This window comes from Amphiprion ocellaris, chromosome 24 (assembly GCF_022539595.1).
Source record: "Amphiprion ocellaris isolate individual 3 ecotype Okinawa chromosome 24, ASM2253959v1, whole genome shotgun sequence".
In the NCBI taxonomy this organism is placed as follows: Eukaryota; Metazoa; Chordata; class Actinopteri; family Pomacentridae; genus Amphiprion; species Amphiprion ocellaris.
In genome coordinates this window covers 7075679-7093987 of record NC_072789.1, presented here as the reverse complement: position 1 = coordinate 7093987, position 18309 = coordinate 7075679, and the positions used below count along the sequence as shown (strand labels likewise).

At 40.9% G+C, this 18309-nt stretch overlaps 1 protein-coding gene and 1 long non-coding RNA gene across 2 annotated transcripts in view; both read right to left on the bottom strand.

Moving 5' to 3' along the window:
- LOC118469708 (uncharacterized) overlaps window positions 1-18309 on the bottom strand; it is a 150137-nt gene that overhangs the window by 63059 nt on the left and 68769 nt on the right. The gene's annotated exons all lie outside the window — the stretch shown is intronic.
- On the bottom strand, window positions 4673-9655 carry spry2 (sprouty RTK signaling antagonist 2). Its single transcript, XM_023261603.3, has 2 exons — window positions 9239-9655; window positions 4673-6763 (listed from the first exon to the last, which is right to left on the bottom strand). The coding sequence occupies exon 2, from the start codon at window positions 6713-6715 to the stop codon at window positions 5654-5656; it is 1062 nt and encodes a 353-aa protein (XP_023117371.1). The 5' UTR covers window positions 6716-6763; window positions 9239-9655; the 3' UTR covers window positions 4673-5653.

The following is an 18309-nucleotide window of genomic DNA, read 5'->3' as shown; positions in this document are numbered from 1 at the left end:
TAAAGAACCTTGCAGCCACGGTGTCGCCAACAAATATCCACTGGCTGTCAGCAACGGACCGACTGTGTGTGTGTGTGTGTGTGTGTGTGTGTGTGTACGCGTGCAGATGAGCCAACTTCCTGTGGTGGATTGAAGTTAAGTGCTGCTATTAGACTTAGGCCTCCAGTCGGGCTTCATTGTCTGGGCAAAAGACTTGATTATGCTGACAGATACACGCACACGTGTGCAAGAATACACATGCACATATGAACATCAGCGCACACACACGCCTGCAGGTCCAGATTTTACCATTTTCAACATGTGCAAAGACTTGTCTGCAGCTTGGAGTGTCTTCTTTTGCACACACACCCTGCATGTCCTTCACACCCACTAAACTTTTATGACAGATGCACTCTAGTGTCTCTCTTGCTCCCTCTATTTGCGTTCTTGGCTTCTGTAATCTCCCTCCTTAAGGCATAACAGTAGTTCAGCTGTCACTGAGATAGAACTGAGTTGCATAAGGTTTAGATTTTTAACTGCAGGCGCGCCCCGTAATTCACCTCGCAAAGCAGAATGCTCTCCCAGAGCTGCAGAGGTGCATGTGTCTCCTCACTCATCTATCAAAAGTGAATATGGAACTTTAAAAAGGGTTAAAGCTGTCATGCAACAGGAGCAATTTTGGAAATTTTAGCACTTGGGATTAGTCACCTAGCAGTGTAACAAAAGACAAAGCGACAAATTTTGCTCAGCAGGCATCACTTAATCCATATTCAGGCCTAAAACTCGGCAGGTTTCTTTCTGTACCTTGCCTGACTACACAGTGAAGTGTGACAGTAGCAGCGGACAAACTCAGTGGAAAGTAAAACCACAGTCAGGTGGGGGGATGCGCTTCAGCTCTGAGCTCGAGATGTGTGCGTCTCTCTGCCGCCCACATCGGAAAACACAAAAGAAAAGTTCAGCTTCTGAGAAAACATTTTCACAGAGAGAAAGGTGTAACTTTTCTGTCCTGCACCTACGATCTGGTCGAGTTTGAGCACCACAACCTGTGTTATAACCACAGTGAATGTATTGATCTCACTTTTCAGCCATGTGTAGAACTAATACCAGTGAATTATAGCTGTTGACACAAAGCTTGCTTTTCATTTATTGAAGCCATGTAAAATACTACCAAAGAAAAACTCAAGTCCCTGTTTATTTCAATAATGAAAATGGCTAGCTCCCTTTGTTACCACCAAGATCTGTGGTAACAAAGTAAAAAAAAAAAAAAAAAAAACTTTTAAAAGGACATCAGCCCTGTTTATTGATGCATTAAATACATTTGCAACTCAAAAATACCATTATGCAACTGTACCCAAACTGCAACTAAATCCCGCCATGATTAAAATAGAGATTTTCAATCAAATGAAAATTTGAGCTCTTTTCTCATTTTGTGCAAGGAAATGTGAAGTACAATTCTTCAACTGTCAACTTAGCTACAATTTTTGCAGTAACAGTTCTAATCTTCTGGCCTCAGCTTTTGTACTTTGCTACATGTTTTTCTGATTTTGCAATACACCTCATGTAGGTAGAAAAAAAAACATACCTCGCAAAAACATTACACTTCTTGGAGGTCGCATGGACTAACTCAAGTGGAAAGCAAGACACCAGGTTAACTGCTTTCACTTGTAAAGTGGAAACTAAACAGCTAGGCTAACTGCTTCCTCTCATAAAAGCAGTAACTAAGAAGCTAGGCTAACTGTTTCCACTCATAAAAGCAGTAACTAAGAAGCTAGGCTAACTGCTTCCACTCAAAGGTGGAAAGTAACAAGGTGTTTCCACACATGAAGTGGAAACTAGCAAGCTAGGCTAAATGTTTCCACTCATAAAGGCAGGAAGTAACAGGATTCACAAACTGCTTCCATACAAAGTATAAATTAGCAAACTAAGCTAACTTCTTCCACTTGGAGGAGGTGAACAGTAACAGGCTTCACTGTTTCCACACATGAAGTAGAAACTAGCAAACTAAGCTAACTGCTTTCACTTGTAAAGTGGGAAATAAACAAAGCAGGCTAGAGCCAGTGCTGGAACTTTGCACATCACTTAATGTTGTGACTGAAACCCCGACATTACAGATAGAGTCAGGGAGTGATGCATAAGATACTGAAATCATAACTGGGATTAAAAGGCATGAGAGGGAGGAATTTAAACTTGACTTCATACCATGTTTTTGAGTTCGACCACACCAATATCGCACCAGTCAAAGCACACTATCCACTGACATCCACCAATGTGAAAAATTCAGGCCTTTTGACAATTCGAAAGAATGGGGCACTATTTCTCCAGGATCTATGCTAATACAAATCACAATCATTACAACAATAACAGAAAAAATACGGATAACTTAGACCAAACTACAGCATAAGTTAAACATATTGTGCAAATACTTTTATTTCTAGTTTGAATTTAAAGTAATTATACACACAAAACCATTACTGTATACGGCCTATTATGCTGCACTGTCACTGTGTAAAAAAAACCCAACAGAGCATCAGGTAGGTACACTAGTGACAACTTTCTCCTTCAAACAGGTATGAAGCAACAGGTGGAATGAAAGTGAAGCACTGCCTTGTAGCCACTATTTCTGTCGCTTGCGAACCCCTCTATGTACTTTAAAATTATGGATTTGTATTGTTGCACTACAAGCAATTTGCATGAAAATATACATATTTAATCTTTATGTTTTTAAGTGTTCATAGGGTGCTTCACATCTCCCTCACCACCCTGCAGTCTCTCTCTCTCTCACAGTGCTGTTTGATTGCTTAAGCCTGGCCGTCAGACAGACAGACAATGCGTCCATGAAGAATAGCCTCGCTTCCTTCCTGTCTTCCTGTGCTGCGTTCTGCCTTGGTGAGCAGGGTGAATAGGCTGCTCTGCCCCACAGCCGCCATGAACCGCAGGGGCCACGGCGGCTAAAACCAACAAAGAGAGCCGTTCTGGGGCCTTTTTTTTTTCTTCCTCCCATTCACATCCCCTCCTCCTCCTGCTGCTACTCTCTGCTGCCAAATCACTGCAACTGCCGGGTGGATAAACAATCTTTCTCTTGCTCTTGTGTTTATCCTTTTATACACCAACTTTCAATTGTCTCAGAATTTTGAGCTCTTATCTGCTTCTTTTTTTGGTTTACTGACCAAATAAGTCTCTTGGAGCACTTGTCCTGAAAGAGTCGCGCAGCATTTTGTCAACAAATCTTTTAAGATCCAAAGAACTTCACTTGCAAAGACATTCAAGTGAGATATGCTTTTGAAAATGGCTTCCAAGTGTGTCACTTCTGCCACTAAGCACTTTTACTTCCTCTAACCAAACTTGTAGCTATAAAAAGCAGAAATAACAGGATTGCATGAGTTTGAGCTGAAAATATGACCTGTTTCTCATTAGCACAGAAAAACATACCCCTTTTTTTGCTTTTTAATTGCACACCCCAACAGATAAAACTATTTTTTTTTCAGTGCGACCAACTGACTGCCCTCTCCCACCCCCCAACAAGACAACCATCTCCCTATGGGAATACCAAGTAGGAGCAGGTAGCAGAGAGGAGCGTTGGGGAGCCAAAATAACCCCCCGACCATTGAAAACAGGATGAATGCATGCCGGGCTGAATACAGGGGTAAACTGTTAGGTCTTTGTCATTCAAAGTGATGCTTTTAACCCTTTGCGGTCCCTCTTCCTAACAGCCCTCCTCTTCCCTCCTCACCCATCCTTCCCCTCTTCATTCACAGCTGAGACAATGGAGGGGGAGAGGAGGCCTGCGACTAGAAAGATAAAGACTAACCAACAGATCAAGTCTCCCTTTTCTGTCTCTAATAGGATTCTGCCCGTTAGGTTTCCAACCCCTACCTCTGCAAAATAGGTGAAAGTTGATAATTATGTAAAGCAACCTCCCTCGTCAGTCAAAGGCCGGGGATGAATAACAAACAAGTGGGCGCAGGTTGGGCCTCGGCGTGTCAATCACGGCTCTGAATGCATACCGTGCTGCAAACACGTCCGTATGCTGTCAACAAGTGTCAGGGGTTTTATGTTTCAGGCTTATGTTTCGCCTGCAGGGACATTCAAAACCAAGGAATTCCTGAACAAACCTTTGATTAAAAAAAAAAAAGCATGGAAAAAAAAAGGGCCCAGTATCAGCAGGATCCTGTGTTTGAAAGGAACCTGAAGCCAGGCCAGAGTGTAATAGTAGGCTTACATGAATGCAGGTTTGCAAAAACACAGGTGAAGCGCTTGATTTATATGATGAAAAAGAAGCCATGATAACATTCCTATACACATGGCTTCTCCAGAGCCAGATGTTTTTCTAAGAGTGCCAGAGGTGAACATTGACACGTTCTTGTTTCCTCTTTTGATCTCTGTAAACAACATGGAGCGACTGCGATGCAGAGAGAAAATGCCTGAGCACAGCTTCAGATTTAATGACGAGATTCAATTGAAAATGTTGAGAATGATTATTCTGAATGCTACTAAAGTCCAATATGTGAAACCGTAGACAAAATTTACTTCTACAAAGCAGCACTAGTTAAAAATGTTAGATGTCAATCAAGCCTACAACAAGCTTGTTGTAAGTTTGTTTTTACATTTAAATCCATTATATGTTTTAAGAAGCATGTCTTAAAAGCAATGGAAGACAACAGCAATGCAGAAAAAAAACAGGAAAAAAATACTGTCAGACTTCAAGGTTGTTTAATTTCAAACGTTAATATATTTGTCTTCTACTCCATAGTGAACTATTCATCCAGCTTCGACACTCCTACAGGTCATCTCACATCTGCAGTGACTACAGAAGAGCCTCAAAAGAGGTGACACATTAACAATGCTTTCTCAAAATAAATATTTTTCATTATAAAATAATAGACCTTCAAATAAATATATATTTTTAACTTTACACTAAGCAATGTTGGAATTAGAAAATAAACTTTTCATATAAGGTCACTGTACAATTTACAAGTAAAAGGGATAAGATCTTTCCTTTGTAAATTACATAAAAATGATTGCTATACATTCCAGTGAATGTAAAAACATTGTATGAATTAAGTTTACTGATTCATATAAATGTGGATTTAACAAGGTGCCTCCGGCATGGCAGAAAACTTTTCACAGTTGAAGTATTATTATATGTACAAAAATAAAACATCTGTCGAACTCATTTTCTAATGTACCCTTTGCATTTACTACTTTACGTACAGTTAGTAACAGGACTGTTCTTAGCATATAAGTTGTATTACATGTTAAAAAAGCAAGGCTATCCTTTTGGACTCTTATAATATTAGGGCACTTGAGTGAAGGAATATTTTTTTCAGGAGAAAACAGTAGTTGAATGTGTCTTCATACCTTAAAATGTGGAGTGCTTATTTTGGTTTACCTTTCAAGTGAAACTCATAATGCTAAGGTGAGTGAATGCACCTCCAGTGCCTTTACTGGTAAATTTTTTTTTGTCAACCAGCCTGAAAGAGTTGACAATTCAAGCCTCCTTTTTGACAGATCTTGTAGGCATAAAGATTTAGATGGAAAATACAAAAACTCAAGCACAACAGCATTATTAGATCTCTCTAATCAAACCTTTCAGCTACCAAACTACACATGTATCAGTTCATTCAGTGAGGAGTGTCTCCATCAGTTTGCATTTCGACATGCACGACCGTATCGTCTACGTTGACTTGCCAACATCCTCACAGTGGATTGGGTTTGAGTTCTTGCACCGACAGCCGGGTCGTGCGATTCGGTCATAGCAGCTCTGGCACACCGCCACACATCCTTTAGCTGGGAGGTAGCACAGGAGACAGGGGAAGAGCAAGGACAGGAGCGACACCGTGGTCCAGCGGACGCAACAGTGCGACTGCGTGCACGAGAAGGGCTTGTCTGTGCACGTGTCCTCGTCGTCGCTGGAGCAGTGGTAGAAAAGCCCCTTGATGCAGCAGACGCACGTCCCGTACTCCACCGCACTCTGCGCTGAGCAAACGCACCGCCGGCCGCACATCCAGCAGGCGGGCAGCACCCGTGGGCGACTACACTCTGAACACTGACACCGGCCACAGTCGTCACATGTGCTGAAGTGTTTGCCTTGATTTTTATAGGCTCCGCTGCCCGGCACGGCCACCACCGCCCTGGACTCATCGTTCAGGGGCTTCAGCTCTTCTGAATTCAGCTCTGAGCGTTTCGGTTGGGTTCTGATTATCTGGTCGCCGCTCACCGGGCTGCTGAGAAGCCTCTGGCCTGAAGAAGTGCTGCCCACGCTGGTCCTGATGCTGCTCTGGGAGTCCTCTGCACTGGTGGACCACAGTACAGCCTCCCTGAAAGAAATGGAAGTATTTGTGTTCCCATGCTGAGTCAATGAATGCAGGTTGCGGAGATTATTAGGCCTCTCTTCCCGAGTCTCCTGCTGCCCACTGGTCCTTGAACCTGGTGATGTAACCAGGTCACTCTTCTGTTGCTTCTGCTGTGCGGCCGGAGACCTTTGGGCAACTGTGGGCCCTTCTGTATACTCATTACTACTCCCAGTTGTCCTGATCTGATCCAGAGATAGCACTGGTGAAGCACGGGGCGGCTGCCCGTTGTTCAGCCCAGGATCTGGCGGACCATCGTTGGTCTGCGGAGGCCGTGGTTGTGGTCTCCCTTCGTCATGCAGCGTGCCCGACGAGCCAGATAAAGACGGCGACATCCCATGGCGCCCTCCTCCCCCATCGCTGTCGTTCTGACTTCTGGAATCCATCTCGGGACTGAAGGGCCACTCTGGCTAGCAGGGGACACATCTGAAGTCCTGTAAAAGAAACACACCGTTTACATACGTATGCGCCAAGCCATGCAAATGATGGCATGCAAATCATAACTGATATCTGTACAAGCACCGCTATGGAAATAAGGTTCAACAAATGCATCAGTGTTTGAACGACAGATGGACATGTTTGATTACACAGCTGATGGAACATTTTGAGCCACAAGTGAGCTACAGAAAGTCACTGTCTGCATAAAAAAAAAAAAAAAGGAAAAGCAAAGTTTGTTTGCCTTAAAGGTGTAAGAAGTTCCACACCCAGGCTTTATGTTTAAGACCTCGCGTTTTTAAAACCTAATTTAGATGCTTTAATGCTGGCTGTTTGTGGAAACGTCCCATCTCTCTGCACCGAAGACATAATAATGACTAACCATAACCAAAGAGGCAGAAAAGAAATGTATTTCCAAATTTGCTTGGGCTACAAATTTAAAAAAAGTTGAAGACAGGATTGCTGAATGTGAAGCCTAGCGTCCTGCCAGAGGCCTCTACTGCTGCCTTCTACTTGTCTGCCTGTCATTTCTCCCCTGGTTGCAATTCAGGCTGAAAATGACACTATCGAAATTAAAATTTAAATCAAATCTTGTCACTTTGAGTTGTAATATCTGCAGATTTTAGGCCTGTTGTCAGACATGAAAGCTACCTGATTATGTCAACATGGGCTCTGTCGTTTATATTAACCAAATCATCAATTAATTATTTGGCAGCTAATCTGCAGTTGGATCATTCATTTCATAACCCTAAAAGTTTAACATTTACTGCCTGTAGCTTCTACAATGTGAGAATTGTATGCTTTTGTGTTTCATTCTTTATGATGATAATTAATTACAGATCTCAAAAAAACCGAAGATATCATAATGACATCACTTTGGGCTGTGGAAAATGTATATATTTTGACTTCAAATTAATTTGTACTCCAAATAATTATTAACAGTAGTGTAAAATCTGATACAGTCAATAGAAACTGCAGCATTAGATACATTCTTATACTTATGTACTTACAATGTGTCAAATATCAAATTACTATTTCCGACATCAAATACCTTAGCTGGGTCAACATTTCCACTCTCAAGAAGTTGCACATGCTCATGATCAAAGTTGAAGCTTTTTTGTGGGGGCTTGTTGAAGGGTACTTCACTGAAGACTGATATTAGTAAAATTGATAACTCGCACATTGCAAGAGAGCAAAATGACGACAGTTTTGGGTAGGCTTTGCCAATTCCGACCTCTCGTCTATTCAGGATCGGTTATAATCTCACTGATTCATCACACGGACAGTTTAAGAATTACCATATTGCACGGTCACTACGAATTAAACTGACACATTCAAATGCACAGCCTTGTTTTCCATCAACATATCACACCACAGCAAAGAAACTGACAGTACTGGCCTTAATTCTCCTTCTTTGCGCTAATTGGCTTTCAAATGGCATCTTTTCGGGGAGCGTGAGCCCCCTCCCTTTCAATGACAATACAGGAAGGCTTTTTGTCTGTTGCATGACAAATGGCCCGCAGCAACCTTCCCCATTCTAACACATTTTACATTGTTGAACTGCTGAAAAGAAGATGAGTGACAAGATAAAAGTTTGGCGCATGAAAGAGGCCCGTGTAAAGTGTGAGTGATGCGTAAGAGGGGTGGAGGGGCAGCGGGCATCTCTCTGAGCATCCGTGAGGGTTCTTTTAGATTTATGAGCTTCTTTTTGCTTCAGATAAAGGGGCTCGCAGGCACACTCGGATTTTAGCCTATTACAGGGGGGAACGTAGGCCCCTCATCTACTAAGAGGGCTTGTGTGCAAGCCATGTTGGCCACAGTGGGTGGGAGGCTGGGAGAAGAAGTGGATGGCATCAGCTCTTAAAAATGACAGGTTAGGGATTTAACAACTGACAAGTAGTTGGGCAGCAGCAGGAAACCCTTCACAGGTTAAATTCAGAAATCCACTGAGTCATATTGTATCTGACAGCTGACTACAACTGATCAGGACTTATTCTCTGTCATTGTAGTCATCCCTTAAAAGCAACTTCTTTTTTTTTGTTTCTTTAGAAGCCTCTTGGATGAAGAACAACACAAGAAAAAGTGAAGTTCAGTTGCTTTTCACAGAAACTCTGGACACATAATGTAAATATACACAAGTGTAAGTGGATATAGTGTGTTTGAGTGCACATATGAGCAACCGTGCAAACCTCCGAATAAAGCAGACACTAGCAGGAATGTTAACAATTAAATGACTCATTAGCTGAAGCTAATTTTAGACACAGGGAAAAACACCTGTCTTAATAGCTGAAAGATGCACTTTTAAATAATTTAGCAGTGGATAAGAATCTTAATTTAGCAAAAGTAAGACACCTCCGTCGCTGTGTGCGGCGTTAAAGTTGCAAAAACTCAACAAAACTGTCAGAAAAGTTGCGTTTACGACACAACTTGAACCCAGAAATACGCTAAAGTGAGTTACAAAAGTTTCCACATACCGTGCTTTCGACACTTTCGCTCCCGTTTAGGTGAAATAAATCCAAGTTGAGGACGAGTTTATTCCACGCAGCAGCAGCAGTTCAGTCGGGGAAGCCGTCGGTAAAATCCATTGAGAAAGTTTCCAATCGAAGCGCATTTTCAGGAAAAGCAGCGCTAAGACGTAAATCCCATGTTTTGCGCAAGAGCACGACGCGTTAAAAACTTCAATCGGTGCGGATAAACTCAGCAAGAAAAGGAGAAGAGCGACCAAACTCCGGCTCAGGCTAGTTTTCATTCGGTTGGGTTTTATCCGCAAGAGCTCCGAGAGGTTGCAAGTACTTTTTCTAGTGTGTGTGTGTGTCTGTGTGTCTGTGTGTGTGTGTGTTTCTCTCTCTCTCTCTTTCTGCAGAGGAGGTCGGGATTTGGGCTGTAAATGGCGTCAAGCTGAAGGGGGAACAGAGCGCTTGTTGTTGCAGCGGATATCTCGCATCCGGTGCGCTGCTATTGGCTGCAGGAGAGCAGCCATTCACACCCAGTCTGATCAATTACACCACTGCTGCTCAACTGCTCTGGAAATATGAGTGCTGCCCTCCCAAAGTCTTCAATTTCTTATCGCTGCTGACCCCCTTTTTCCCCTCTTAAAGCAGCACTTTCACATAGCACTGCCCTGGAAGTGAGCTGAGATACTTTCACATTGCCACCCCTAAAACTAAATAAAAAACTTTCTGGAATAGTGTCACAACAAAGCCAAAAGCGATAACTAGAAGAGATAAGTTGTAAACTGTCATTATGAGAGTTCAGAAATAGCATACTGTCTAATTTGCATAGACTAATACAGGTACAGCTAGCATCTTTCATAAAACAAATTGACAGATACAGTTTTTCAGTGTTGATACCAGTGCCAATTGTTGGTCATCAAGATTTGACAGTAGTGTCTGAGATTAAGCCTCACTGAAGGCAACCTAAGTGGTTTTACTGCAAAGGATTGCAGTGTCAGAGGAATAGCATCAACCATAGTAGCAGCACATCGACTTGCCTTTGATGTACAGGACAGTCAGTTAATCTTCTAAACATCCAAGAAGACTTTCCCCATTTAGAACCTTTTAGGCTCCTTGCCAGACTGTTATAGATCAAAAGTTAAAAGCAATCAATGTGAACTGATACAACTAATAAGGGAACCGATACTGTATTTACCCTCAGCCGGTGTCAAGAATTGTGGAGCAGCGCCCCTGTGTGGACTTACCCAGACACTGCCGCCTGTAATCAATAGAGAATGGATTTGACAACAAAACCAGATTCATAACCAAATCAAAATAAACCATTAGGTCAGCTTAAATGTCGACTAGATTTATGTGCTAAATTCTCTTGTAATTCCACATGTAATTAAGCACTAAAGTAAGCAAATTCATGACTAAACACTTGCACAAAAAACTAACAAGGACATGAAACTATATCAGAAAGGAGTGAAAAACTGTGATAAACTTGAGACGTGGATCACTGAGTACGGCATTACATTCAAAGCTCTGCTGAAAAGTCAAGCAATACACTGCCATCATGTAAAAAGTCAGGCAAAAACCCACCATTACCCAGCTATAAAATAGTTCTTTTTCTCCAAAAAAAAAAAAAAAGAAGAAGAAGAAAAAGACAGATTGGTGTGTGTTCTGGTCAAAAAGAGCAACGCTTCAGTGAAAACAATGGACTTAGACATCTCTCTTCTCCCTTTCCTCTGTTTTAGTAATAGAGTGTCTGATCAATTTCAGACAGAATAATTATGAAGTTGCGAGTACCACGCTGCAGGGAGAGGTCACTTTAATCAGCTCTGAGTATGACTTGGCAAATTAACTTGGATCCAGATCAGCAAGCTTTCAGGACTTCCCTTTCTTGAAACAATTTGTCCTCCATTGTTTTCCCTGCCTCCCTGACTGCTGTTCATTTACCTTCAGCGCTTTGTTGTTCTTGATAATAACAAAGACTTTGCATCTTTACAGCTGCAAAATCTCACACAGATGTTGAGAAATAGTCAAGACTCATTAAATAATTCTGTACATTTTTACTGTCTATTTTTCCTCATTTATCAAGTCAATCTAAGCATGTTTGGTATTAAAACACTTGAGTTTCCTTATTGCTTCTTACTTTAGACACATCTTGTTGGCTGCTAATTAACATTTTTATTGCCAAATTAGTATATGTTCACAGAAAAAGTTGTTTGTGCAACATTTACATTTTTATTCCTGTCCTACGGGGAAATCACCTTTTTTTGTTTTTATCTTAAAGCAGGTAAGTATTTCTGTTTTTTTCTCACGTCACTAATGATCCTACAGGTATTTGTTTACTTGCTGACAATTTGTGGTCACAAAGCATCACTGTGATGTGAACATGTCAGCTTAAACACTACATTATTAAGAGTAAGACTTGCATTGATCTGCACTTAAGTTTTCTGGCAAAGAAACATTCTTTTTCGGGGTTACAAAATAACTGCATGAACTGATGATACATTGTTTTTAATATGTGCTATTCCTGCAGTTCTGTCCTAAAGTCTTCATCGTCCGTACACTGATTCTTCTCCACTACCTGCACTGAGAATCCTGGGGCCTGTATTGCTAACCATCTACATACATACGAACAATTGAAATACACAATACAAGCTAAAATCATCACACCAGCTGCAACAAAAGCCAGGAAGGACAGCTGGGAAACAATGCCAGTTGTCTAAATGCACAAATCAACTGGCATATCAATATCACTGCCCCATTATTAAGTAACAAAAAGATCTGACTGTAATTGCAGTTGCGTATTCCAATAAATTAATGTGTTGTAGAAGTATTCCTATGGCGTTTAACACAATTTAGCCTCATTCTTTTATTTTCTGGCAGTGTTAAATGGTCTTGGGAGCAAGAAAAGAAGTATAACAACCTTCTAACCAATAAGTAGGTATACTTCAAAATCTTATGAGGTCAACAAGTACAAGGCTTTAGTGCTTTTGTGTTCGTTTAAGGATTAGATTGTCGTACAAAGGCCTAAAGAAAAATAAAATAGCTTTGAAAACGCTTCAAGTCAACAGAAAAGAAAATAACACAAGGAAGGCAGGAGTTCCGTCCTCCGGGAATCTATATCTGTAATATCCACGCTCATCAGAGAACGAGAAGGATTTAGGCGGTCTTTGAAAATTCTTGCCCTCCTCAAAGACAGTTGTTTTTATGTGTTGATCTGTTATCTCAAACACAATCTCCAGACCATAAGTGAACCACTGTCATAACCCTGAAAACCAACGTTTAAACCTGAATTTACCTTGTAAAGCTTAAATCCTGCTTTGTAATGCAGGACTTAGGAGGTTTTACCGTCATTTGAGACTATATTTAATGAAGGGTTTTTTATTAACCAAGTGTAAGCTCCACGAAACATCTCATATTCCTTCAATAAATAATGCCCTACACTTCCTAACGATCGCTCCTTATTGAAAAATTATAGTATTTGTTGGACATGCAACCTGTGAACAAAAGTAAATTAAGTCTTCAGCAGACCTTAATTTTGACTTTCTGTTTCTAGTTCCACAGTATTCAGTTCCTCATAATCTCTGTGATTTCCTTCCCCAGACTCCCGTGGATTTCTGTGTCAATAACACCCACTGAGAGTTCACATCTGCCATGATGCAATGGTAACACATTTGGAAAGTATCCTCAACAGAGGCACTTGTGCTGATGAGCAGAAAGTGTGCATTTAGGGTCAAGATTTTGGCTGATGACTAATTTTCCTCTGATTTCACACTAACACCCTGCTGATTATGTAAACACCGGGGCTAGTTCTTCGCTGGGATACCTACATTCAACTGGACAGACGCTCTTCATTTCCCTTCATACTCAGGACACACTGTGCACCTTCAATCAGAGCAGTTTCCTTAAAAGACTTGGTGCAATCAGGAGACATGTCTAACAATGAGGCTCTTTAAAGGCTACATTCCTGCTCTACCCAAACTCAGACATACCTAGAGACTGTTAAATTAAGGAACATTGCAGCATTTGCATTCACTCAATGGATTCTGGAAATTGTGATTATTGTACCTCTGCCCAACAATAACTTCATTTCATCCATTTCATCCAATTTTTATTTGATCCTCCTTGACAACAAAAGACCACTTAAGTGAATATAGCTTGCATTCTGGTGTTACGGGCCCTAATATCCGTCACACTCAGTCAACCATCTCCCAGGCTGCTGAATCAACCATGATAAATGTCCATTTGCTGTGGAGCCAGCAAGGTCTGGAAATTGAGTATTTAATGAAGGCCGAGTTTCAGCAATTCCAAAACTTTTTTTTTTGTCCTGCGCCACACATAATGGCCTTTCTTTTCTTCTCCCAGAATACCTGAACAGTGGCTTCCACTCCCGCTGAGCCCAGCAGAATGCGTGGCACATATAAAAAAAGAGAAAATTGAAATGAAACCTAAAGCCCCCGCTGCTGCGAGAGATGAACTGTGTCTGGATTGTCAAGCAGACACTGCAAACTGTTTGAAATAGCTTTGTAAAAGGACAGAGTCTCCAAGTCCATCACCTCTCCTCCCTTGCCGGCTCACAAAGCAATTTTTAAAACAAGTTTTCATTGCTTTTGGACTAAACAATAATCAATCATGAAAATAATTATTAGCTGCAGCCCTAAATGTTGTATCTCTTCAGGTGTTTAAAAATTAATCAGATACAGCAAAATAACCACAACCAGTGGATACAAGCAACCAGTAATGAAGACATTGCTTCATTTCACAAGCCCAAAAGTTTGGCAACCTCGAGCATAGACAGTACAATGCATGCATGATAAGATCCCATCTGCTGGACTGCAACCAGCACTGTGTGGGTCAGATTTTGGAGTGCGCCCAAAGCTGCTTTGACTTGGCCAACCTCTGAAAAAGGATCACAGAATCCAAAATGGAGGAATTTACTGTTTTTAGCACATTCAGATTTATACGATTCCCCTTCTTTGGCACAATAGATATTGTAAAAACGCATGACCTGCAGCACAGTCAACAAACAAAATGCAGAGGATGGTAGAACTTGTAACACTACTAGTATAACTACTTGTGCTTTGCTTCGAGCATTCTGGGGTGAAAGGGGCTTAATAAAACATAGCATTGGCCATTGATTGGCAGGTGTGGCTTGAATTTAAAGTTAGAGCTGAGCGGCTGATATTAGAAAGACTATTGCAACAGCCACAGAATAAAATTCCACAGGCTCAGATCAAAAGGGTCTGATATTATAGGTGACTCTGGAGGAATGACCTAAATACCATGAATTGGATTCTTCGTTGGTATCAGAACTAAAATCTACAGAAAAATCGACAAAAAAAGAAAAAAAAGCTCTCCATTAAATTAAGTGAATAAATATATCTTGTAGGTTTCAACACATAATAAAGTGTGAAACAACCAATCTCTGCAGCAAGTCCCACTTTACTTTGACATGCCAGTCCTGATATCCGTTATTTTGAATTCCCTATTCCGCTCCATGTAATAAAATGAATAGCACAACACTATGGAGTTCTTTGAATACTGAATCTATTCCAAGGGTTGTTGACTTCACTGTTGCCCCCCCTTTTCATTACAATACAGAGAATACATGCAGTACACAGAGGCTGTGCTGAAGCGTCTCAGTGGATGCTTATAGCTTGCTTGGTCAGGGCAGAATTGGAGAGGAGAAAAGGGAATCACAGAATAGTTGCTGTTGGTGCTAGCAGCCGTGATATGTGTACTGAGTGAGGCTCAGCTCGCCGTGCATTTGTGTGGGTGGTGAGAACCTGGCTACTAACTGGCTGCAAACCCCGCAGAAAAAAAAATCCATCTTCAGCTAATTTAACATGAAGCATTTTGTACTAATTACAAGGTCCAACAGTATGTGAAAATGGCTTAGCCGCAATACATTTCAATATTTCATAATATCGTATGAGTGTCTTGATTATCTTGATAAAATTATTTCAGGACTGCAATATTATTTAATGACCCGAGAGATGAACACTTGATTATTTTTCGATCCATACTCCCTGCTACAAAAAGCAAATGCTGCTGCTTCTTCATGTTTAGGGAAAAGACTGAACCCATTGAGGTGGAGAGAAAGGCTTAATCTTAAATTTCACTTTATAATATGGCAAGAGTAAGAAATCTTCTGATTAAAAACAAAACTGTTGTGAATGAGATCATGTCACATCTAATATAGACTGATCAGTGTAAACACTAAAGTCTTTTGTCTAATATTGCCCCCTTCATGGTGCCAAAGCAGCCCTGATCCATCACACCACAGACAGGAGATGTCTGGGGGTCTAACTGTGGTGTCTGCTGTCCCTGGATGCAAAAAAATAACCATAAATAACATAAAATGATCAAGCTATTGCTTGATCGGAAAGGCGTACGCGTAGTTTGAAGACTATGTCAATGCCTTGGGCTCTTTGTTGTGTTCCTCAAGTTGTTACTAAACACATTTTGCATTGTGGAATGGTGGAGGACGCTACTGGTGTCAGGGATTAAAGTTGTCACAGTGAGGTGTGCTTGGTGTTCAACAACGTTTAGATGGGTGGTGCCTCCCAAAACATCAGCCACATGAAGCCAGGACCCAAGGTTTTCCAGCAAAAGACTGCACTGGAACAAAGTGATCAGTGTTATTTACCGAAGCAGTTGGTTTTAAAGTTGTGGCTGATCGTTGTTAAGTAATTTACTCATTGCTTTGCTCCATTTGGATGGAATTTATTCAGAGGTGTCTTTAATATTACCTGTCATGGTCAGTGAGTTTAAGCCAGACTGAAGAGCACGTGAGTAATGTTTTCCTCCTCTTCAGTAATTTTTCATTAAGTTTGCTAGACCTCCTGTAATTTATATCCTATTCAGAGTCGAAGTAAATCTAATGCTTATTCCTTGAGTTGATGTTTCCCTCTCTTGCATTTTATCAGTTCGAAATGAGATTCTGTTTGTGTGTGAAGCCCCCAGTTTGATGGAAACATTTACAGCAACATTTAAGCCTATTTGGACACCAATTTGCCAACATAAGGAAACCAGTGGGGAAAGCAACACTTTGGTTGCCCATTAATGAGCTGCTGTAATGTCAGCTACAGGTAGAGACTGAGATTGAGCCCCATTTTGGCTTCATTTTGCCAAAGTGCCATAAACAACATGCTGAATTAGCTGTTAGCAGTTCCATACATACAGTCATATCCCTGAGCTACTCTGATATTGGAGAGGACTTAAAAAGGTGATGGTTTGCAGACATGTTTTGAATTATATAATATATAATTATACAATATATATATATATATATTTTTGAATATATACACACACACACACACACACACACACACACACACACACACACACACACATATGTATGTATATATATATAAACAAAATTTCTGAGTGCATTTATGGATGTTTATACACATTTATTTACTTTTTGGTGTTGTCCTGCCTCGTCTCCACGTCTATTCCAAACCACATTTTAGTTTTTAAGATTTAAATTCCCATCCAGAACAATGTGCTAAATGAACAGGGACCACTGGAAATATTTAACTCCCCTGCTGCTTTTATGATGTTAATCTTGGTTGGTAAAACTACCCTTCATCCAGCAAAGTGAAAAATTTTATCACCCCCTCCCATGCACACTTATGAATTAGCATGCATTCCTCATTTCTTCTCAATTATTTGTCTGGTCACTTTGACCTCTGCTTTGCTAACCACTTGCTTCTTGTACTGTGGACAACCATATGTATTGAGCTCATTAGCTGCTATGGATAAGAGGTCAGCTAAAGCCCCTTCCTCCAAAAGAAAAAGAAAATTTAAAATCACCTTACTGACAATGTCACCTTTTAGGAAAGCTTGAGCGTATAACAATCTATTCTCCTTTGAAAAGAAGCTTCTACACTCTGAGAAATGTAAACGATTAGCTTTAGAAAGGAGGGAGTGGAAACCTCAAGGACACTAAGCTGCATTCACTGCGTGGCAACAACACTATCATGGTGTATATAGACATTTGTGTTCAACAAGAGGAAAAGAAAACGCTCCAATCTTTGAGAAATTATACAGAGGGAGAGACATATTGTTTTCATCCAACACATTTCAGGACTCTGGATATTATTTGTATGAAATGACTCAAGTGGGAGCAAACTCAACAGGACCAGCTGCACTGGAGAAAAGAACAAAATTACTGCCAGAGTCGGAATAAAACCAGTCACAGACAGTGCAGATGCTCATTCTGACACTGAAATACTCCATCCAATCCCTCCGTCCTGTGATTCCGTGGTGCTGTGTCTTAGCAAAAAGCCTATGGATGAGTTCAACTTCAGCTCGTGTTTTCTCTGTGAAATGATGAGCAGGGCTAGAGGTGTGGCTGCTGTGGGAGGTGCAGGGAGGCAGGAAGCCAAACAAACCCAGACATGGCACCATATCTGAGGGCTTTGGCTGTCCAGCTGGAGTCACTGTTGTGATATTATAAATGAATACCTGTGGACGTGTGCATGTGTCACAATGTCTCGCCATCCATCACAAGAAGAGATATTGAAGAAGTGGGGTGAAAGGTGAAGGGATGTATCAGTGTAAGAGGGAGTTTAGTTGTTTGCTACATTCATGTGAGTGTTGATGTGTGAAGTGTGTAGGAAGCTTGCGTGTGAGGCCCTATGACGCACACCATGGGAAAAAAAACTTTTCTTTGCTGCCTTTGGCTGTAGATTTGTGGCTGTATATTTAGGCAAAACAGCACAAGGAGCTAAATGCTAATAACGTGAACATTCTAACAATGGCAATGCTAATTTGTTGATGTTTAGGAGGTATATTGTTTATCATGATTAACGGCTGAGTTCCACGCATAAACATGCTGCTAATTAGCACTAAACACAAAGCATACCTGGTGCTAATGTGCTAAAAACAAACAACACATACGTGTATAGAATTACAATTTAGCGTTGTAGTCTTGGATTTGTGATTTAACATGTTTTAAAATGGTTATTTTAATTAGTATTGTGTACAAACTGTAGTCTGGACATGGAAAAATGTTAGAGGGGCACTCCAATGAGCTTACACATAAAGTGAAGTTCACTAGTCTGACTGAAAACTTTGGTTAAATGTGACAGTTG

Excerpts from the sequence above, each read along its gene's own strand:
- spry2 (XM_023261603.3), bottom strand. The coding sequence starts at position 6,715 with ATGGATTCCAGAAGTCAGAACGACAGCGATGGGGGAGGAGGGCGCCAT.